This window comes from Rosa rugosa, chromosome 4, assembly GCF_958449725.1.
Source record: "Rosa rugosa chromosome 4, drRosRugo1.1, whole genome shotgun sequence".
In the NCBI taxonomy this organism is placed as follows: domain Eukaryota; kingdom Viridiplantae; phylum Streptophyta; class Magnoliopsida; order Rosales; family Rosaceae; genus Rosa; species Rosa rugosa.
The window spans coordinates 50,880,346-50,902,588 of record NC_084823.1 but is presented as its reverse complement, the minus strand read 5'-3'; the positions used below and the strand labels follow the sequence as shown (position 1 = coordinate 50,902,588).

General features: G+C 38.0%; 2 protein-coding genes across 3 annotated transcripts; one reads left to right on the top strand and one right to left on the bottom strand.

The window, feature by feature from the left end:
- The first annotated feature begins 9,071 nt into the window (after positions 1-9,071).
- LOC133743032 (auxin response factor 2) lies at positions 9,072-14,148 on the top strand. 2 transcript variants are annotated; one of them, XM_062170770.1, is made up of 15 exons: positions 9,072-9,736; positions 9,916-10,028; positions 10,256-10,351; positions 10,454-10,510; positions 10,612-10,767; positions 10,852-10,936; positions 11,068-11,158; positions 11,246-11,410; positions 11,573-11,692; positions 11,785-11,860; positions 11,936-12,107; positions 12,222-13,129; positions 13,215-13,405; positions 13,491-13,684; positions 13,765-14,148. In XM_062170770.1, the coding sequence occupies exons 1-14, from the start codon at positions 9,586-9,588 to the stop codon at positions 13,636-13,638; spliced, it is 2,529 nt and encodes an 842-aa protein (XP_062026754.1). In that variant the 5' UTR covers positions 9,072-9,585; the 3' UTR covers positions 13,639-13,684; positions 13,765-14,148. The 2 variants fall into 2 exon arrangements, with proteins under 2 accessions (XP_062026754.1, XP_062026753.1); XM_062170769.1 differs by having other exon boundaries at positions 13,491-14,148.
- Positions 14,149-14,647: 499 nt separating this feature from the next.
- Positions 14,648-17,931, bottom strand: LOC133743033 (transcription factor ICE1-like). The gene is made up of 4 exons (XM_062170771.1): positions 16,360-17,931; positions 15,798-16,022; positions 15,425-15,595; positions 14,648-14,989 (listed from the first exon to the last, which is right to left on the bottom strand). The coding sequence occupies exons 1-4, from the start codon at positions 17,470-17,472 to the stop codon at positions 14,906-14,908; spliced, it is 1,593 nt and encodes a 530-aa protein (XP_062026755.1). The 5' UTR covers positions 17,473-17,931; the 3' UTR covers positions 14,648-14,905.
- Positions 17,932-22,243: the final 4,312 nt, after the last annotated feature.

Sequence of the window (22,243 nt, the reverse complement as noted above, 5' to 3'; positions counted from 1 at the left end):
AACAAGCCAATTTCTAAATACTTTTTTTTTAATCAAATCACACGCCCAAAATTCTGATTCACACCATTTTTTTTTTTTTAATATGGCCAGTATAGTGGCTCTCAAATCATTAATGAAACCTTAGAATACATGGAGGGCATGATACCTGAATCCTAAATTACAGTACGTGTAATGAGAACATCCCGAGATAATAACAATAGTCTTTCCAAAAAAATATGTATTCTAACATGCACAAATTATAATTCACACGATACTTAAATTCATCAAAATTATTTTTCTCCCTCAACATTAAACTACATCAAATAAAGACGGGGCTAGAATTATGTTAGCAAAGTTAACATATTTAATTTGGAGACAGATGACTCGATGGATCTAACAGGACATCATAATCATAACGAAGAGTGCTGAGGTTCAGCAGTACAAACCTAAGAAACAAGCAACGAGTTATATATATCTTGAAAGCCTCACATGTAATTGTCCTTGTGAAAAAAACATGAAGACAAATGATGTTTGATGATTAGCTGTACTAACATTTTTTTTCATTGGTGCAAGTCACTACAACTGTTATGGTATTTCAATCAATGTCAAGTAATTATCATCCGAATTTCTTAAATACGCTTATTCTTGTCATGTTCAAGTTGTACTATTAAGTTTCTACACACTTCGTCTCGTAAAGTCTTAACTTCTTGAGTTTTTCTATTAGAACCTCCAAATTTACTCACTTAACCTCCTATGTGTTTAACCACGTGGTGTGGTGTGTTGGTCGAACAGCCTAGTCTGGAACCCCCAGGTCTAGCGTTCGAATCCCAGCTCCATCCTGTAGCCAGCAGATTTGAGGGATCCTTTAGATTCGTGCGTCTGCGGTGCAATGGATTAGTCTGGCTTTCGCCGCAATATCGATGCAGGTGTCCTGGTGCTGGGATACCACTGCATGAGTGTGTGAGTTACTAACAGCTAACTACCTGATCAAAAAAAAAAAAAAAAAAAAATCCTCCTATGGTTTTTACACCTCCTATCAGATTTTCAAATACTAAATTTACTCACTAAGAGCATCTTTAGCAATGCTATCAATTTTTGAGTTAAATTTGAGCCAAAATAGCTAAAAAGTCATTTTGGCTAGCCACTTTAGAAATACGTCCGTATCAGTGCTCTCTATTTTAGCTAATTTTGAGTTTATATTATTTTTTAAATAAAGATTAGATAGTTTAAATGTATTTATAAATTACATAAAATAACTCAAAATGAATGTTTTAAATTATAGAGAGCCTCATCTCGCTCTCTATATTTAGGAGCGAGATAGCTAAAAGTTATAATGGAGAGCCACTTAGGAGTCTGTTGCAGCTGCTAAAATATATAAAAAGCTAAACATGCTCTCTAAAATAGCTAAGGAGCCAAAATAGAGAGTCTGCTAAAGATGCTCTAAACCTCACTAAAGTTCATCCAATAACCTTACTCATATAGTTTGCAAATAAACTATTATCTTTAAAATAAAAAGCTTAGTCATATCAATGGTTTAATTATTATATAAATCTTAATTACATATACATTCCTTAATCAGATAACATAAATCTCTTTTTCAATAAAAAAAAAAATCAAACACAAGGTATTGAGTTTTAAAAATTAATTTATAATCAACAAGAAAATAACATGAACTATGCTGTAGTTTTTTTTTTAACTTTTTTTTTTGTTTTAGTTGTGCAAAAAATAATGAAGATTAATTATTTTTTTCTTAATGTTTATTTTATTTTCTCTATTTTATGTACTTCATGATTAATTATTTAAATATTTTTTTATTTTTTTAAATTGCTAGCTCAATTTGGTTTTTTTTTTTTTTTGCAAATATAATGGATAGACTTAGATTTAGGTCATAATATGATTATTTTGTTTTCCCTCACCAATATGAGTTCAACATGTATATCATACATTTTTATGTCACAGGTTCTTAATTATAGTTTTAATTCTTATTAAATATATATGAATGCTTTAATGAGTATGTAGTGAAATTAGAAAATGAAAATAGATAAGGAAAATAATAAAGAATGCCATTATTGAATTGGAAAGTCTAGAGAAAATTGATATAATATTTTGTTTGGTATAATTATTGTCCTTAATAGTCATTTTATAGTATGTTATATATGTTATTTAATAATGGGTGCGGCTATTGCCACCCTACCATTTTCTTTGTTCACCCTACAAATATTTGAATTATTGAAATACTATATTATCCAAATGCAAAATGACTAATAAGTACACTAATTTTCTAAAATTTAAATCTTTAAGGAAAACTAAATACATAACTAATTAAATACAAAACTACTTTTTTTTTTTTTTTTGAACCAAGTAATCATTCATTAATCGCAAGCCAGAATGGCACGGATACATACCTTCCCTTGCCAACTCAATGGCAAGTTTAGGACGTGGTATGCTAGCACCACCCATTAGACAACCAGTGCACACTTATTAAGAGTGAGCCTATAAAACTATGAAAATAAACATAGTACATAGACACATCCCGAAACATAAAGAAAAAAATGGCACGTAGCTGAGACAATCCTCCTGGATCCCAGATGCGAAATCCCATAGAGTTAAAGCCCATTAGTTTGATTTGTGAAAGAACCCAGACAACCTCCAAATTTGTTGTGGACACCCAAAGCTTCCATCTGGATTTGGGCCACTGAACTGATATGGGCACCCAATTAGAGTTGGGCCTCCCAACTGATCTGTGCACCCCATAATCGGGCACCCCTTCTCTGGTAACTATCCCAGCCGCGACCACCACCGCCATCGCCGCTTGTAACCCGTCAGCTTGCACTCTGACCACCGCCTGTGCACCTGCAACCATCGCCACCGCATCAAACTTCACACGACCCACAATACCAGCGCTGATCCAGATTGAAAATCCTCTCCAAACCGCCATCTTTGCAAGTCTAAACTGAATTATCCTCGCCGTCTTGCTCTGAACAGAGAGGAATTTCCTCTGCCATGGCTGAAACATCCCACCAGATCTGGACAGTCCCCGCAACTCGAGCCATTCATCCTTTAGTCTCGCTCGACTCGGTCGGATCCGACCCGATGTACCCTGTTCTGCAATTCGGCGTCGGAAGGCTTCAACGCCCCAACACCGGAGGCCAGTTCTTCTTCGAACAAACCCATGGGAAGATCCGGGTTCATGGTCGAGAAAATCAGTCTGACAAAGAGGTTGTTTTGGTTGGGTGTTCGCTGAAAACAAACGGCGTTGCAGGGCCGAAGAGAAGCCACAAAGCGTGGAGAGGAAGGCTCCACTTAGAGGCGAGGCCGGAGTTGGCTGCCATTTGAGAACCCCAAAACCAGGGCGGCTACGGTTTAGGGCTGCCATTGCAGCTTAGAGGAATAATAAAAAACTACTTAATTTCTCTTCTGATAACATTAATCTTCATCTTCTCCATCTAAATTTCAATTTATTACAATTTTCTTTTTTATCTTTTTGTTGTGTCCTCATCCTTAATTCGTTATTTAATTCACAAAACCATTAGTGTTAACTTCATCAAAATCTTTATAATACCTTTATAAACACCGAAAGTAAAAAATTTAAAACACGAAAAAAAAAAATCAATCTTCTTTTCATTGCTCATAGTAGCACTTACTAATTTTTTTAATATGGATTGAAATAAATGAACATTGAAACTGAATGGAAAAAATAAAAAAATGGAAGTAAATCAACTTATGATTTTATTAGGAAACTTGAATATATTTTAGGATGTCTTTTTAATTGATATAAATTAAATAAGAAATTTTCGTTAAACACATGATATTGCTCTCTTATGAGTAGGTCTCTCATACATCAAAATTAATCAGAAGGCTAGTTCTTAATCTTGAGATGTTGCTAGAGACCTACTCATAAGAGAGCAATATCATGTGATTTTGATTCATTTTGTTTAACGAAAATTTCTTATCCAACCCATTTCATTTTTCCTGGAAAGAGAAATGGGTTGGATAAGTAAATATCATGTGATTTTGATTTATTCTGTACACATGATGGAGGATATTCCTGGAAAGAGAAATGGGTTGGATAAGTAAATGTAATAATTGAAATTAAAATATAGGGTGTAATGAGCAAGTAGGGTGAACAAAGAAAATTATAGGGTGGCAATAGCCTCACCCTTTAATAATTCATAATAGAGTGAGATCAAATGAGCAGATTTAAAGGTCCCAATAGAAACACTCTAACTTTTTTTTTTTTTAAAGGACACTCTAACTTCTTTTTTTTTTTTTTGTTGTTTTTTTTTTTTTGAATAAAGGGCTGGTGCGGCTGCCCTCAAGCCTTGATTAATGAAACTGTCGAATACAAGGGGGGGACATTGAGCCTAAACCCCTGATTACAATAGGCACTTAGAGTACATCCTGAAATAATATCATGAGACTCGACTAAACACTTGTATTCAAACATGCACATACTAGCAAAGAACTCGCTCCAGACGGCTCTATTTGCTTCGCAGCGGTGACACAACGGAAAGATAACTCGATCTGTAACTCGAATACAGCATAGCATAATTTCCATAATCATAGCTTTCCCACCATGTTGCCACTGGAAAATATATCCAGTGACACTGAGTCTCACCCTGCCACTAGGAGGTAGCGACCATTTGACGAAGCAAGGAACTCGCCGCCTACCTAGAACAGACAAGGCACACTGAGTGTGCAGACCGGGACAACGCCCACGTCGCCCCGCCATAAAATAGCGGGGACTTATTACTGGCATAAAGCCACTTGTACCTAACAGAAAATAACAATAAAACATAAAAGTAACATAATATGGGTCCAAGTCCAAAGCCCAGGCCCAACAATCACCAAGCCCAAGTAGAAGGCTGCAATGAGCCCAACGCCATCTTCTCGCCTGAAACCTAGCCACGACCTTACCACCGCCGTCACAGTTACCACCTCCCTCCTCTGACTGTGAGCCTACCAGCCATCCAATCGCAGCTCCCAGACGGCCATAAGACGCCTCTGAACTACGACCTCCCAAATCCATTCCCTAAAACCCCGGACTTCGATCTGCATACAGATCAAAAGTAACCCCCCAACATCCACTTCGATCCGCACCCTCCGACCTCCACCAGAGAAAGAAACCGGGAACCCATCGCAGGACGCACAGCCCCACCCTCCCTCCTTCAATCTTCCGCCGTATCTCTCCACAAATCCCTGCAATCTCCAACGAGAATAAACTGGCGCCGTCACCATCACCTCCTCCACTCCGATTTGATTTGTTTGGGGATATCCCACTGTTGTCCATCAAGGATACTATGCACCAGAGGTCAATAGATCCCGTCCGGCTGCACCCGCCGCGCGCCGACGAGGCCAGAGGCCCACGCCGACTCGGAGGGCCGCCGGACAAGAAGGGAGGAAGGCTTACAGAAAACTTTGGGGGAAAGAACAACTTCTTTAACATATGATAAAAATAAAAATAAAAATGGCCAAAATATACATGATAATGGTCCATAAATTAGGCAAATCGTACTATTTCACTTTAATATGTTGGTCCCTAAGTAGCCTCACGACATATTAGATGATGGAAGTTTTACTTGATCCGAGTATGAAATTCCCACATGTGTTATTCAATTTCCATCCATTAAATTCGAGTGATGAGTTGTCACACTTCTCACCAAAAGAATCAGAAAATTGTACAACCAAAGTCTGGCTCAAGCACACACACATTTATGTCCTATTTTCATGTGTTATGTCACATGCATATTAGCTACTTATAGACATGTAATTATCATTTCTAGCCTCAACAATACGATCGAAATTTAAATAAAGGTGGTTCTAGTTGGACCTCCAAATTTGCTACTTGGATCTCCCATACTTAATACACCTCTAATTTAGTTTTTAGAATACGTGAAAAGCTAAGTAGACATTCTTATTTTTACCAAAACACCCATGAACATGAGATACAACAATCTGTTACTCTACTTTTTATTTGTATATTCAACCACGAAAAGAAAAATGAATTAAAATCACATGATATTGCTCTCTTATGAGTAGGTCTCTCCTGCATCAAAATTAATCAGAAGGCTAGTTCTTAATCTTGAGATGTTGCTAGAATCCCTTTGAATTTGCTAAAAGAAAAATTTCAAGGGTTTTGGGTTGGAAGATCGAGTAATAACTATATCTTTTAGTTTAAGGAAATTCAAAATTAGACTGTTTTGAATTTAATTTGTATTAAATGATAATTATTGTTTTTACTTAATTATTTTAGGTAAATTATAAAACTATATAGGCAATATAAGGAAATTCTGAAGAAAAAAAAAATTAATTGAATGTTATATATTTGGGGAGGTAAGAACTAAGAAGAGTATTTTATTTTATTATTATTATTTTTTTTTACATTTTTATCTCTTTGTCTTTTTATATGACTTGACAAAGTCTATTAATAATTGCAAAAAATTAGAGGTCAAAATATCAAATTTAGAGGTCCAACTAGAAGTCTAGAACCACCCTTTAAACAAAATGATTTCTTTAATTGCTAAATAATTGATTGCTAAATCTCTCTCACATGTCACACACATATACCCTTTAACTTTAGCATCAGCCTAACCCAAAGTAACGGGAACAGTTGAGAAGATTCTTCCAAGATACCCCATGTGTGTGTGAAAAAATATAAAAAAAACGAATACAAAATGAATTAACGAACATAGATATTTTATTAATTTCATAATTAAAAAATTGACTTTTTTTAAAAAATTACGTGACTTAATCAAATGGTACTGAACAAATAATTTTCTCATGTATTATAACAAAAAAGAAAATTCTCTTGTAAAAGAGGAAGAAAAATAGAGGGAGTGATTCAAAGCACCGACGTGCATTTACATCAACATAAATGGACCGCTGGATTAAATGTAATTCACATTTTGTTTATTAAAGAAAAATGTTAAATATAAATAGTAAATATTGAGACTTGAGATCATCTTAAAAGTATCGGATCACTTATAAATGCATAAAATAATTTTTAAGATAAATAGTTTAATAAGTCAAGTCTAACGGTCTTTATGAGGCGATGCGTAGATAGCCCAGAAATTCTGATCCTGACAAAGTGTGAAGGTAATGTCAAGATGATGCCGCCTCGGGACTTGAGCGATGTGGTTGCGGTGGAAACGAACCGTTTTGATGTTTCAAAAGGGGAGAGAGCCGCGTATATATGGACAGTAATTAAAGTGTTTTTAATTTTAACTTTAACACCAATTAATATAATATCACCTTTTCCCGGACAGAGATTGAGATTCCTCCGTTTGTTGCTTTAGACCATACACACTAGCGATTAGACAATACACGTGGGTCCCCGTTCATTTTATTTCCCAACAAACTTAAAAAAAAAAAAAAATATTCCCCCAACCACGTGACTTTTTTTTTTTTGATCGGGTTAGTTGTTAGTAACTCACACACCCATGTCGAAAGTCTGGCAAAGCCAGACTAATCCACTGCACCGCAGACGCACGAACCCAAAGGGTCCCTTAAATCTGCTGGCCACGGGATGAAGCTGAGATTCGAACGCTAGACCTGGGGGTTCTAGACTAGGCCGTTCGACCATATGACAAACAAATTAAATTTTCTTAATTAATAGTATAGATCCGATTATTAATTCTTTGATATGCAAAACCTCAATTTAATTACGTCCCCCAAGTAAAATTACTTACTAAATCTCACAGACAATCAATAAAAGCTAAATCCCCGTAATCTTATAATCAGGGCAAGGCAGGTGGGTTAACTAAGCCTATTCATAGTTTTTTTTGGAAGGATTTATTTCTTTCTTATTAGACAAATTGTGATTACCCTAAAGTAAGATTAATTTATTTTCTCTCAAATTAAAGTAAATTATTTCGTATTATATTAATCTACGCTCCAAAGTTTATAGGGCCCTAAAACAATAGTAAGAGCGTTGCTTTAGACATTGAAGCAACGTACACCACGATTTGGTAAGGTCATTATAATGACAATCTTTGAAAGAATATTAATAATGATATGATTCATCGCTTGGCTCTTAGAAAATATCTTAATTGTTATATTAACAATGTAATTTATCTTTCCATATCAATATTGAGTATACTTTTCCAACTTTTATGGCTAGGAAGGAAAGAGTACAAAATATCTCTTAAAAAATATCTTAATTGTTACATTAACAATGTAATTTATCTTTCCATATCAATATTGAGTATACTTTTCCAACGTTTATGGCTAGGAAGGAAAGAGTACAAAATATCTCTTAGAAAATATCTTATCCAGCGAGTTTAATTGTATGGGCATACTAAATACAATACAATATAATATACGGTACACTGTTATACATAATTTATTTGCACGATCGACTCGTCTCATTTTACCGATACACGACATAAAAATAAAAGAAATGATTATCTTCATTACTCAAAACGATATTCATTGCTCACTATCGTGGCATCTAGATTGCATCATGTGAGTTATCTTCACCTACTATAGTTATCCAGTGTTACTAAAAGATTGTGACATATATTTCTTCAAAGACAATAATGCAGTAAAAAATTTGTAAATGTTCGATTGTAATTGGTTAAAGAATCTTAGGAGTTAAATAATGGAGGTGTGACTAGAAAGTAAAACCAACATAAAACCAACCAAGTTTATACAACTAAAAAAGTGATAATTTTCTTTATAGAACTTAAAAAAAGAAAAAGAAATAAATAAAGTAACCATGGTTTATGAAGCGCGCATACTCGAAAAAGGGAAGGTGGGTATTTAAGTACGACCCCTCGTTACCCTCCTCATCCATCCAAGGCTGCCCGTTAATAGCACGACAATGCCACTTCCCCAATTAAAACACAACAACTTTTTCTCACTTAACGTCGTTACCTGCCCCTCAATAACGCGGCGACACCTGGTAACGGAGAGCGCAAACGGCGTTAAGCCGCCTTCATTATTAATCGGGGTTGTCGCTGTATGGGGCTTGGTGACTGGGCCAGCGGGCTGTAGCCGGTAACAAAGGGCTAGGTCACCGGTGATTCCGGGTCGCGCTCTTAGAATGGTTAGAAATTGACTGCGGTTGAAAATCATTGCACGCTGTTTTGACCACTGAGGTTAAGCCCCCATTTTCAGACACTCGTAGACTCAAAGAAAGAGAGACGCAGAGAGAGCTAGAGAGAGAGAGAGAGAGAAAAAAAAAAAGGAGAAGAGAGAGAGCTTGAAGGCGGGTTTGGCGCGCAGAGCTGTGGTGAAGGAAGGAAACAGACGCCGTGAGTTGCAGAGGGAGATAGAGGAGAGAGAGCGGCGGACATTGACGGTCGAATCGAGGGGATTGGTCCAGATTTGAGCGAGGTTTGGTTTCGGAGTCTGAAATTTGGTGGGGGTATTCGTGAAGCTAGTAGAGGAGACAGATAGGTCAAAATTGTAGGTGTGTGAAAGAGACGGGTTATATAGTGAGGTTTGAGGCGTAAAACCGATTTGAGGTGTGTGTGTGAGAGAGATAGGAGTGATTAGATTGTTTCAGTGGTTGAAGGAATCGGGGCTCCGGCGAATAGATCTCACGGTGTGTGTGAGAGAGGTGGGAGTGGCAGATGAGAGATCTGTGTTGAAGGGCCTTGAAAAATGACGTCATCGGAGGTTTCGATAAGGGACAACGGAGGAAACCAGAGAGGAGGAGAGAGCTTTTCTTCGGGTTTCAGCGACCACAACGACGGCAGGAATAATGCCGCGGAAAGGCAGAACGGTCATTCCACTGTCCCGGCGGCCGGCAGAGGTAATTCCGGTTTCGTTTTTTGGTGACAGAGTTTTGTCTGTGGTTTTCTTCTTCAACTAGTTCCATGTGATGGGATAATTCGGGCCGAAAAAATAATATATAAAAAAAAAAGAAGAAAAAAAGTCGCTCCATGTGTTTGTTTTTCTCTGATTTTGCTGTGTTGATTTTGATGTCGGTAGATGCTGAAACTGCACTCTACACGGAGCTGTGGCACGCCTGCGCCGGGCCGCTCGTGACCGTGCCACGTGAAGGGGAGCGTGTCTTTTATTTCCCTCAGGGACACATCGAGCAGGTCGGCTTTTGATTTCTCCCTCGTCTCTGCCTACTGTTTCAACCCCTTTCATTTTCTTTCCACCTTTATTTGGGTTCCGAGCTTTTTTGACCAGATTTATGGTTGATATGTGTTTTTTTTTGGGTTGGTATATATTCATATCGATGTGAATTGGAGGTGCTGTGGGTAATTGTTGGGAAGTTGCTAATTGTTTGAATTGTTTTTTTTTTTTTTTTCTGGGTGTTCAGGTGGAGGCGTCGACTAATCAGGTGGCTGACCAGCAGATGCCAGTGTATAATCTTCCACCGAAGTTACTTTGCAAGGTGATCAATGTTCAGTTGAAGGTACGGATTGTCCATTTCTAAGGTGTTTAGTTATTGGATTTTCAGCTTATGCACTTAAAATTAGCCTGGCAAACTAATTAATGTATTTCTATTGAATTACAGGCTGAGCCTGACACAGATGAGGTATTTGCGCAAGTGACATTACTTCCTGAGCCAACTGTAAGTTTCGTTAGGAGGATACGGATTAGTACAATGATTTGATTGTATTTGCATCGACAAGGGATCTGATTCTGACACTTTCATGTTCTTTTTAATTCCAGCAAGATGAGAATGCAGTGCAGAAGGAACCTCCCCCACCTCCGCCGCCAAGATTTCAAGTACATTCATTCTGTAAGACCTTAACAGCCTCAGACACGAGCACTCATGGAGGATTTTCTGTTCTAAGGCGGCATGCGGATGAATGCCTTCCACAACTGGTTGGTTTTTTTTTTAGCAAGTAGTTTGTTGTATTCCTTCCATTTTGCCAGGTAGATTACATTCTAATGTGGCTTTCTCTGCAGGACATGTCTCGCCAACCTCCAACCCAGGAGTTGGTTGCCAAAGATTTACATGGAAATGAGTGGCGCTTCCGACATATCTTCCGAGGTAATTGATATGAGATAGAATTACAATAATGCACAATTTGACGACAAGTAGTTTAATCCGATTTGCTTTGTTGGCGACAATTAGGCTTTACATCTTCTTTAATTAAATTACCATCATGATGGGAATGACAGGTCAACCAAGGAGGCATCTGCTTCAAAGTGGTTGGAGTGTTTTCGTAAGCTCCAAGAGGCTTGTTGCAGGGGATGCATTTATATTTCTAAGGTTAGTGACTTGCAGTTGGGATCTTGTTTTTATTTTCTTTTGCTCCTCAATTTCTTTATCTGATAATGGACCGTTGCCTTACTTTAGGGGTGAAAATGGGGAGCTCCGTGTTGGTGTTAGACGTGCAATGCGACAGCAGGGCAATGTTCCATCTTCAGTAATATCTAGTCACAGCATGCACCTTGGTGTACTTGCAACTGCATGGCATGCCATTATGACAGGAACCATGTTCACTGTCTACTACAAGCCAAGGTGTGGTTTTATTTGGTTCAAACTATTTTGCTTAAACTTTTTACTTCAACATTTATAGTTGGTATACGTACTAGATTTTTTGCGATTGTATTGGTGTGACAATTGAAACACTTCCCCCTTGATTTGTTAAGACTTATTTCATGTTGATATGTTCTTGTACAGGACAAGCCCTGCTGAGTTCATTGTTCCATTTGATCAGTACATGGAGTCTGTGAAAAACAACTATTCTATAGGGATGAGGTTTAAGATGAGGTTCGAAGGTGAAGAAGCTCCAGAGCAGAGGTATGTTTAATGGATGCTGCTTTTTATTTTTGTCTTCTTCTACTTTCTATCTAACTTCAAGAAAATGTATAATATATTTGATAATGTTGTAGGTTTACTGGCACCATAATTGGAATTGAAGATGCTGACCCGAAAAGGTGGCGAGATTCTAAATGGAGGTCCCTTAAGGTAGTATAAATTCTGAAGGCAGCTTGTTATGTTGTTCTTCACATGCTAAAACTAACATTCTTATGTTTATTAAAGGTGAGATGGGATGAAAATTCAACCATACCTCGTCCAGAGAGAGTTTCATCTTGGAAAGTAGAGCCTGCTCTTGCTCCACCAGCACTAAATCCTCTTCCCATGCCACGGCCAAAGAGGCCGCGCCCAAACATGGTTCCCTCTTCTCCAGACTCTTCGGTTCTCACAAGAGAAGGTATAGTCTTACTGCCGTTGCAATCTGTTTTAGATACCTGGGTAGTTAGGTCCAGAACATTGTTAGTTTTTTCCTACTCGAAAGAACTAAATTTTCCTTTTCATTGTTATTCAGTAGGATCATCTAAAGTAACGGTAGACCCTGTACTACAAGGAGGTGGGTATTCAAGGGTCTTGCAAGGTCAAGAATTCTCGACCTTGCGAGGCAATTTTGTGGAGAGTGAGTCTGATACAGCTGAAAAGTCTACTGCATGGCCTGCTTCGGTTGATGATGAGAGGATTGATGCAGTGTCTGGTTCAAGAAGATTTGGTTCCAGTGCAGATAACTGGATGCCCTCAGGGAGACATGAGCCAACCTACACAGATTTGCTATCAGGCTTTGGGACTAATGGTGACGCCTCACATGGTATCTGTCAGCCCTTTGTTGATCAAGCAGTAGCATCTGCTAACTCAATGAGAAAGCATTCACTGGATCAGGAAGGCAAGTTTAACTTGAATTCATGGTCCATGTTACCCTCATCGCTGTCACTTAGCTTGGACTCTAATCAGAAGGTTCCTATTGGCAATGCATCTTACCAAGCCCAACAGAATGTTAGATATGGTGGATTGAATGATCATTCTGTTAACCATGTTCATAGAGTTGAGCAACCACAAGGAAATTGGATGATGCCTCCACCACCCCCATCTCATTTTGAGAGTCAAGCGAATGCACGGGAAGTCGTGCCAAAGCATATGTCACTACTGAAACATGAGCCTGTTAAACCTAAAGATGGAAGCTGCAAGCTCTTTGGCATTCCCCTCATAACACCAGAAACTTCATCACAGAGAACTGGAATGAATGAATCAGCTCGTCATAACCAAGCACTTACCTTGGAGTCTGACCAGAAGTTGGAAAAGTCAAGGGGACCAAAATCAGTGGATAATTTACTAGCTGTTAATGAGTCGGATAAACAAACTTCTCAGCAGCATGCCAGAGATGTTCAGGGTAAAGCACAAGGCTCTTCAACTAGGAGTTGCACAAAGGTATATTTATCTACATATAGTATTGGACATTATGTAAAACTCTGTTGACAATATACTGAAGCAGAATGTTTTGCTACTTGTACAGGTTCACAAGCAGGGTATTGCACTTGGTAGGTCTGTTGATCTTACGAAGTTCAACAACTATGATGAACTGATTGCTGAATTGGACCAATTGTTTGAATTTGGTGGTGAACTAATGGCCCCAAAAAAGAATTGGCTGATTGTTTATACTGATGATGAGGGTGACATGATGCTTGTTGGAGATGATCCGTGGCAGTAAGTAGCTATCTTGCATGGATCTGAAAATGCTTAATGTATTGCTTATTTAAGTCGATTGAAGTCTGTTTTTCATTGTGACCAGGGAATTTTGTGGCATAGTCCGGAAGATTTTTATCTACACGAGAGAGGAGGTTCAGAAAATGAACCCCGGGACCTTAACGTCACTGGGGGAGGAGAACCCAGCAATGCCTGCTGAGGGTGTGGATGCAAGAGAGGGAAAGTCTCAGTGATCTTCCTTGAGCATCTATGCCTGAGAAGTGTTAGGACTGGTTGTAGGTATGACTAGATATATTATCGATTATTCGACTAGAGATGCTTTAAGCCATTTATCATGGTTTCTTACTGGTGTTCTGTAGATTTTTGGGGGGTGATCATATTCACAGTTCTTTTGTCAGAGTGCTATTAAACTATTCGGATATATGAACTAATCGAGATTGATGTCAGCTCGTTTCTCTATTGGACTTCAAGTTCACCTGATACGTCCCGGGTAGAAGGCACGTGATTTATCCAGTTTTGGGCATGTTTCTGGAGTTGGTATCTTGAATTGTCTGCGTTATATAGGTATAGATAAATATTAGTTACACCCTAGTTTCGAGTAAGGTGCTGTGAGACTTGCTTTCTCAAACAATTCCATCTTGTACAGTTCTCTCCTTATTTTCCTGCCTTGTAATATAAGTACGTGCGCAGATTGTCTAATTTTATGCTTTTCGGGTTAATGAAGAAATTATCTTTAGTTTTCAGTTTCTGTTGACTTCTTTCTTACAATACTGTTTCTGCCATTGCAACCCTGTTGAAGGTTTGTGAGTTAGGCTAGCCTGTGTTTTTCTGATCAGCAGATGCCTGTGTCTGTCCTGTGAGTTCGGCTTTTGCTTTGGGTCATTCTCTAGTTTTGGACATGAAATGGGAAAACTTGAACTTGACACGCCCTTTTTTTCTCACCGACAGTACGAACGGTCGATGTGTAAAAGAAGTCATATTCCCTTGGGAATATTCAGGATGATGGGCAAAAGTATTTGCGAACACAAAAAAACACCTCATCCCTCGTGATTATGATCTGGATTGGGACCATTGAGCTCTCATTCTGTTTTCGTAATCTTATCCTCAGAAACTCAACCGCATTACGTCACCGGAGTTAGTTCCGGGCTAGGGACCAGCCCAGAATTCGAGCAACCGGGGATGAAGCCCGATTCCATTGATTTGAGATGGGCCTTCTGTTCACTATAGGACTCGATAACACAATGGTTCTAAAGGAACACTTTATTAAGAACCTGAAGAAAAGGCTCAGAATTACAAACTTTCAGTCAATTCAGGTGGCAGTGGCACCAAGAACCTGAATTTCCATGATACAAAGCAAACCTACAAAGTTTCTTCAATAGCTGCTAAATTAAAATGTGATGATGGCACAGTTAGGCTTTGGCTAGCAAAACATGGTGGACAAATTGCACGACTCCTCTCCTATCTTGGTAAAGCAACTTCAGTTTGTTGTTCTGCTGCAACCTATATCATGCCATGGAACCCAGCTGAATCCAAAAGTACTGCCTTTATATGCTCAGGGTGGACGTCTTGACCTTCCTTGCATTGCTGAAAACGAAGAGAAGTTAGTCGTTTCACTCTTATTTAGTAAGAGCATAAAAAATTTCTTACTAAGGAAGATGTAATATTGTTGAGACAGTTTGAAATGTTGCATATTAAATCGTCATTCTAAACCACTTGACCGGTGGAACTCTTATTTGAATTAGTGGACTCTGAATTTGTGATACATTTCTCGTTTAGGAAAATGTTTTGCTCTCGAGACAGTTTGACGTGTTATGTTTTAAACCGTCATTCTAATCCATTGACCAGCTGGATTGAATATCTATATCTGAATTGTGGTTTGAATAAACAGTCTTGACATATCTAACATAACATGTACACTAGACTGTCTGATGAGAGAGTATTACTCGCAACAATATTAAGCAATGACAATATTAATGGAATGTTATTCTAGAAACAAAAGATGACTGAAAGTAATATTACCTCAGCCCGGAATATATCCATGGCAAACCCATTGAAGCAGCTAATGACAGCTTGCTGGATGTCTAAACCAAGATTATCTACAGCCCTCATAGTGGAGAGCAAGAGACCAGGTCTTCTGCCACAGAACATGTGGATGTTCACAGCTCTTCCTTCTCGTAGCCTTACTTCAACCTACATGATTATCAACATTAGAACACTGCAATGAAATTTTGATAAGATAGTGGCACTATAACAGTCATTAATCTAAACGAACATAGTGACTTGTCATCCCTGATATTTAGGTAAAATCACCTGAAGTGATTGACTAGAAGGCATAGAACATATATTCTTAACTAGAACATTTATAATAAGAAAGAACTTCTGAAAATGTTACCCTTGCAGGTTGGCCATTCGGGCTAGGTAAGCTGGGGCAAAGCTCTTCCTTAATACGGCTAGGCAGAGTAGGTGGAGTGGGTGTCAAAGGATGAAAAGTACTTGCGGTAGGTGTCAATGCAGACCCGGGTGGGAGCGACTCCAATTCGTTATGGAGGTTGTTGATCCTCTGCAGAAGTTCTTTCAAGTACTCAATTGCATCCCCAAGGATAGAAGCCCTATCCATCTGATAGCACAACCACAAAACTTGTTACTTGATCACACAATATTCATGAAACAGAACAACATAAAACTCAAAAAGCCTTCTCCTTCGTAGCTTCTTTGTCTAAGATGCCAAAACTTCGAAGAAGTACATATGAAGCTTTCTTCATCATACAATACCAAATTTTGCTTTGAACCACATCATTTTGAAACATTGTTGAGAAGTTGCTCTATCAAATGAAAAAGGCTAAAAAAAAAAACATCTGCTTATGAATCTTGAGGACCTCATGACACATAACACATAAAATCAATGCACACTCGAGATCACAATAAAAATGGTGTAATGTGAAATGAATTCTTACTTTGCTGATCTTTGGAACAACGGATCTCAGCATATACAGCCGATCATTGAGCTTCTTCCGGCGGCGCCTCTCAGCCATCAGATTCTTAGCAGGCAACCCTTTCTTCTTCCCCTTGTGCTCCCCACCAGTAACAGTACTATTAGCATTGGAGCTATTCCCACCATTCTTGGCATTCTCATCCATCTTAGTATTCTCAGTAAACTCATCTGAATCATAGTTCAAACCCGAGCCATCGAAACTCAAATCTTCACAATCATCTCCACCACTAAACTTCCTCTTCTTCTCATTCTCTTCCCCCATGTCCCTCTTCCCCTTATCCCCTTCACAGTTACTCAAGACCAGTCCCCCCTCCGATCCCAAACCACCCAAATTCTTCCGCAGCGCCGCCCTTTTCTGAAAAAGAGTCGGCTGTGCTCCCACAGAAGATAAGGGCTGAAGGGGTCTCAACATTTTAGACCTATTGCTAAACAAAGCATTGCCAGTAGTATCATCAACACCTCGAAAACCCGAAAAATTATTACCATTCTCAAGCAAATGAGGCAAGCGGGTGGTTGAGAATTGCAAATTGGAGCACAGATTCTGAGCCTGCATGTGGGTGTTGGAGCTCAAATCATTGAACCCGGTTAAAACCCCACCTCCCCTGTTCATCAAACTCGAACCACCACCGGAGCCTTGGTTGTCAAGAAACCCAATTTCACAGCCCAAATCAAAGCCATGGTCCAGAGGGTTGTTGGGCACAGCATTGAGCAGAGAAGACAATGATGGGTTCTGAGGCAGGTAGTAGTGAACCTGAGACGGGTCGAGGTTGTTGAAAACAGAGGAAGATGGAGAACAAGAAGACGAAGAGTCCACTTGGTTGAGCAGCAAGCTTTCTGGGTCAGCAAAGCTGGGCGAGAACGTCAAGTCTCTGACGTCAGAATGGCCCTGAATGCCGTTGTTGTTCATGTACGTCCACTCATCTTCAACCTCCAGCATGGATTTGAAATTCGACAGAGAACCCATCTCGTCCTTGCTGTTCCCGGCGCCGGCTGCCGCGGCAGTTCTGGCCCACTCGCCGGCGTCTCTGTCCTCCCTGTCCTCCATCCAAACAACCCCGTTGAGCCTCGGCAGCATTTCCAACACTCGATTGCTGGAAAAACAGAGCTGGGTTTTTTTTCTGAGAGAAGCAGAATAGAGAGAGGAAACCTCAGCTCAGCTCAGGTCATTGAGTTGAGTTGGGTTGTTGTGGTGAGATAAGGAAATGGGGTTTTAAGGAAGAGGTGAAATGGACGTTGCAGAAGGAAAAGGGCACCAGTTTTTGACACGCCAACCCTTTGGAACGTTACACACTTACACTAGTCTCTCTCTCTCTAATCTAACCTCAACACCCTCATCAACCTCATCACTCATTTGTAGTTATCTAATGATTACTCTGTTTTTGCTGCAGGTTTAACGGTTAGTGAAACTCAGGAAGGATAAGCATCACAAAAGCTAACATAGGTAACTTCTCCATCCTGCTAAGCTCTGTTTAACTGCAAGCTGTGTAGGGGAAGCTCAATTCCTGCAAAGGTGCTCTGTGATTTGCAGAGATCTCAACTGATTGTGGATGTTTGTGATGATGATAGTGAGTTAAGTAGAGAAAATTTGAAAGCATGAGTGCTTTTTTTTTTTTTTTTTGAAAGGGTAATGGTGCTTTTTTTAGTTGGTTACGTTTTTGGAGTTCTCCATTAAGTAACAAAGCTTTGTGTTCAAACCTTTTTTTCTTTCTTTCTTTTTTTGTCTTAACAAACTCATAATTCAACTTTGAATTTCTAAAAGAAACGGTTAAATCACTTTTTTAGCAGATTAAGAATATGTAAGGTAGGTAAATGGAGTGTCTCGAGCAAGTTTATGAGCTATTAATTGTGTCTCTGTTACGCGAACGAAAAACAAAGTCTATAACTGATAAAACAAAAAGATCTCAAATTTTTGAATCATCAAGAATTTTGCCTTGAGACTTATGATTTTACAATAAAATGAGTTGAATGGAACATGGTTTTGATTATAAATTCATGTAAAATGGTCTTGGGGTTAAGGAAATTGTGGAGAATATTTTTTTCCGAGAGTTGCATTATTGAGTTCGAAGGCTCTGTTTTTTTATTTAGTTAACAAGGGAACTATTCTTATTAAAAAAAAAACAAGGGAACTATTTTAGTAGCTTATAAAATTTTCCGATATACTTTGTTCCATCAATTCAAAGATTTTCTTATTTTATTTATTCTCAATATAATTATCTTTGACTATTGATTTATTCATAGTTGGTCCCCTCTTCATGGAAGATAGCAACTTGAGCAAAAGCAAGATAAGCAAAGAATCTTTTTTTTGGCTTGTCTAAAGGTTAATGAAATTATTGGTCTTTGGATTTTACTTTGTTTTAATTGTATTACCAATTTAGCTAAATTAGCAAATTGTGGTCGTTTAGGTCATTTTTGTATTAGAATTAAGCACACAGGGACCAAAAAGATCATCTTCCAAAATGCAAGGTAAAAACTCTAATCCTGAATTCCATTGGTTTCCTTAACCCTGAAGGCTCATTTACTATCAAGTTCTTGGGATTCATAAGATTCACATGTTAAATTTGATCAAGATAGTTGTCAAAACCCTATTGTACTCAACCATTTCAAAACTAATTACAATTCTACAAACACTATTTGTTCTTTTGAATATGAATAGTCTTAAGCATGTAAAAAATATGAAAGGCATTATTGCAGTCAATTTTAGGAAATTAATAACAATCCCATCCCTTTACTTTCAAATTTTTAATCAATAAAAGCCTAGGGTCCTGGTTTGAGCTCTCAATCTGAACTTCTGAAGGATAAGCTGTATGGTATTTAAGGTCTGCTCAGACTCTCAGTGGTCCCAAAGGTAATGGTACTTGTCCTACTCAAAAATAATGATGAGCATTTTTTGCCAAAATAAATTTTGTATTTTTGCTGGGTTTATTTTCATGTATTTGGCCAGAAGCCGAGTGAACACGTTATTAACAGCTTCATGTCCCAAAATATGTAAACATTACATGTTACAAGAACTGTGCTATATAGCATTAAGATTTTGAACTATGTCAAAAGCACACACTGAATGTAGAATAATATACTAGATATTTGGGACTAATTTAGTAAGTTAATCAAAATTTAGAGAAGATGGGTGTGTGAATATTGTATGCTTGCATGTCTTAGGCATGATATGAATATAGTTGGTTTGATTTATGTTATTGTTTTTAGCGCGGCTAGACGTTTTATTGTTTTCAGAGTCCAATGATTATCTAATGTAATAACAGATGGTAATGATGGTGATGCCTTAAGATCTATTCATTTGTTTTTAACTTTTATATGAAATTCAGGCTTTTCGGTTTAAGTTCATGATTATAGCAAGTGGTTTAGTAATACAGACTGACGTAATTACTATCCTTATTCAGCATCACGATAAACATGTATAAGCGTCTGAAATTAAAACGTCTATACATACAGAGAATCTCATTCACGTCTTTTTTACTTTAAACAACCGAAACCCAAAGCTTCTTTATGACAATAATGATTGCATCTTCAATAAAGAAGATGCTGCCGTTTCAACAACTATATGCTTTGTACTGATGCTTATCGAGAATTAAGGCTCTACAATTTGAGGTTACAATTCCGAAGATTTCCTCGCAGTATTAAACTAATGTAAATATGTTTAGTAACTTGTTTATAATTGTGTATGTAGAACGTCAAAATTTACACCTAATTACATGCACGCCTTTCAATATTTAAGACGCCCAACATCATGTCTTTTATATTTAAATCTATGTAGTAGGGTGTAGTACTCATCTAAACAAATGTATAGACAACGATACCAAAATGATGTAGTCACATACTTTTAGGGTTTGTGCTTACGATTCACGAGACTTATTTATTCCGCTACTATAATGAGTACCCTAACCAATATGAGGGGTTAAGTTTCAAACATCCAAATTTACGGCTCTTTCATACTCGTATTTTTATAAGATATTGTATCATATAGGTTTGTAGTATTCCCAGGGTAAGAGAGCCAGACTAATTCGACCTTGTATTAGAAATCTGAGGCATATATAGTTGAGACCCAATTAAATGCAAAGACTTGTTGCAAAGTAAAGAGCTACAGCTAGCTGAGCCAATAAAGATGAACTTAGGAGCCAGGAAGGACAGGAGGGTGGTACGTACGTTCTGGGTAGCTCCAGAAAGAGAATAATTTCAAAATTGGGTTGAAATTAACTTGAACAATTAGTAGGGAAGCCAAGAATCCCGTGATTTCTTTCTGTTTCACCGCACCTACTATCTAATCCAATCCCAATGTCACCTCTCTTTCACTCTCTCTCTTTCAATTTTCTCTCTTTCCTTTTCAGAATCTGTGGCTTCCCTCCATCTCGATCTCTCTCATTGCCCTTGCCCCTCGTTCTAGTGCCATACATACTTGATATTTCAGCTTTCTATGCCAAGACTTGGGTATTGTACCAATCGAACTATTTGGACTTTGATATATGGCTCAAATCTCATGCATATATACAAATGTCAAAGGTGGGTGCCTTAACCTATCAATGAAATTTCATCTTGTATACCGATTTTAGAGTTGTGAAGAAAAGTAAAACACGCAATAAAGTCATCAGTCACATAGACGAACTTTCAAATGATTGATTTATTCAAACAAGTAACTTTATTTTCTTTTGAAAACCCAGCCAAACTGAAAGGGTTTGCCCATGCCCATATTTATACTAGAGACACGTACAATACATAAGAGGAAGACATAACACCTAAACCATGAGAATTAGAGATAACAAACATTTCATGTAACTTCCAAGACAAACTTCTAAGTGTTTGGTTTCTTCACACAAATAACTTTTTTTTTTTGAAAGCCCAGCCAAACTGGGAGGGTCAACCCAATACACATATTATTACTAGATGCACAATACACCGGGGGGAGACATAACACCAGAGCCCTGAAAATTATAGATAACAAACATATCATGCAAATTTCAAGACGAAATTCCAAATGATTGGTTTTTTCAAACAAGTAACTTATATAACCAAACTTAATGAAAATCCACAAAGATGATGCCAGAAAGTGATTGTATTAAATAATAATATGAATAACTTTTTGATAGCGCTAATAATATTTTTTATAATAGTTAATGTCTAATATCCAAATTGAACAGAAAACTGAGTTGATATTAAGACATGAAGTCTAAAATCTCATTTCCGCTCCCTTTAATACCGACCTATTTTTCGTACTTGCGAAGAACAAAAAACCTAAATAAGCCCCATTTTTTTCAAATTGATACCATATTTATCACATGGACCCACTGAATCTATGAAATAGCATATGGCAAGTGGAGTATATGTGGACCACAATGGAAGTGTAATTAAATTTTGTAAGAGATGCCCTTGGAGATCAAAGGGAATACGACAAGAATTTCAATTTTGGTGCAGCTGGGGTGGCTCCTTCGGGCTTCGGCTGTGGAAAAGAAGAAGAAGAAGAAGAAGAAGAAGAAGAAGAGAGAGGCTGCCTTTAATATTTCTCGACTATCCTCGTGAGTTTGGGACATTGGCATAAAAGAAGACTGCCCTTAATTTGGGTTACCCCACCCCCACCCTACCCTATGAATCATTTTCACTTCTTTGGAAACCAAAGGTTCAAAACCAATTGACAAAAATGGGGAGAAAATTTAGGTTTATTTAGGGTTTAGTGCACTATATGCCAGTATGGTCTATGCCCCTAAAGCATGGGGGAGAAGCCCAAAACAACTTTGCTACCGACTAATTTGGGCCTGGCCGGTCTTCCTTTCAGGTGTCTACCGGCTTTATGGGCGGATATGAATGGCTGAATAATTTGGTCTTAGTGTGGAACTCTTTGG

What these genes read in the sequence shown, in the direction of transcription:
- LOC133743033 (XM_062170771.1), bottom strand. Translation starts at nt 17,472, where the DNA reads ATGCTGCCGAGGCTCAACGGGGTTGTTTGGATGGAGGACAGGGAGGAC. An exon ending in CGAATGGCCAACCTGCAAGG is followed by an intron (nt 15,596 to 15,797) that starts GTAACATTTTCA and finishes ATAATCATGTAG; the next exon opens with GTTGAAGTAAGGCTACGAGA. An exon ending in TGGATATATTCCGGGCTGAG is followed by an intron (nt 14,990 to 15,424) that starts GTAATATTACTT and finishes CTTCGTTTTCAG; the next exon opens with CAATGCAAGGAAGGTCAAGA.
- LOC133743032 (XM_062170770.1), top strand. Translation starts at nt 9,586, where the DNA reads ATGACGTCATCGGAGGTTTCGATAAGGGACAACGGAGGAAACCAGAGA. An exon ending in CTCAGGGACACATCGAGCAG is followed by an intron (nt 10,029 to 10,255) that starts GTCGGCTTTTGA and finishes CTGGGTGTTCAG; the next exon opens with GTGGAGGCGTCGACTAATCA. An exon ending in GTTGGAGATGATCCGTGGCA is followed by an intron (nt 13,406 to 13,490) that starts GTAAGTAGCTAT and finishes CATTGTGACCAG; the next exon opens with GGAATTTTGTGGCATAGTCC.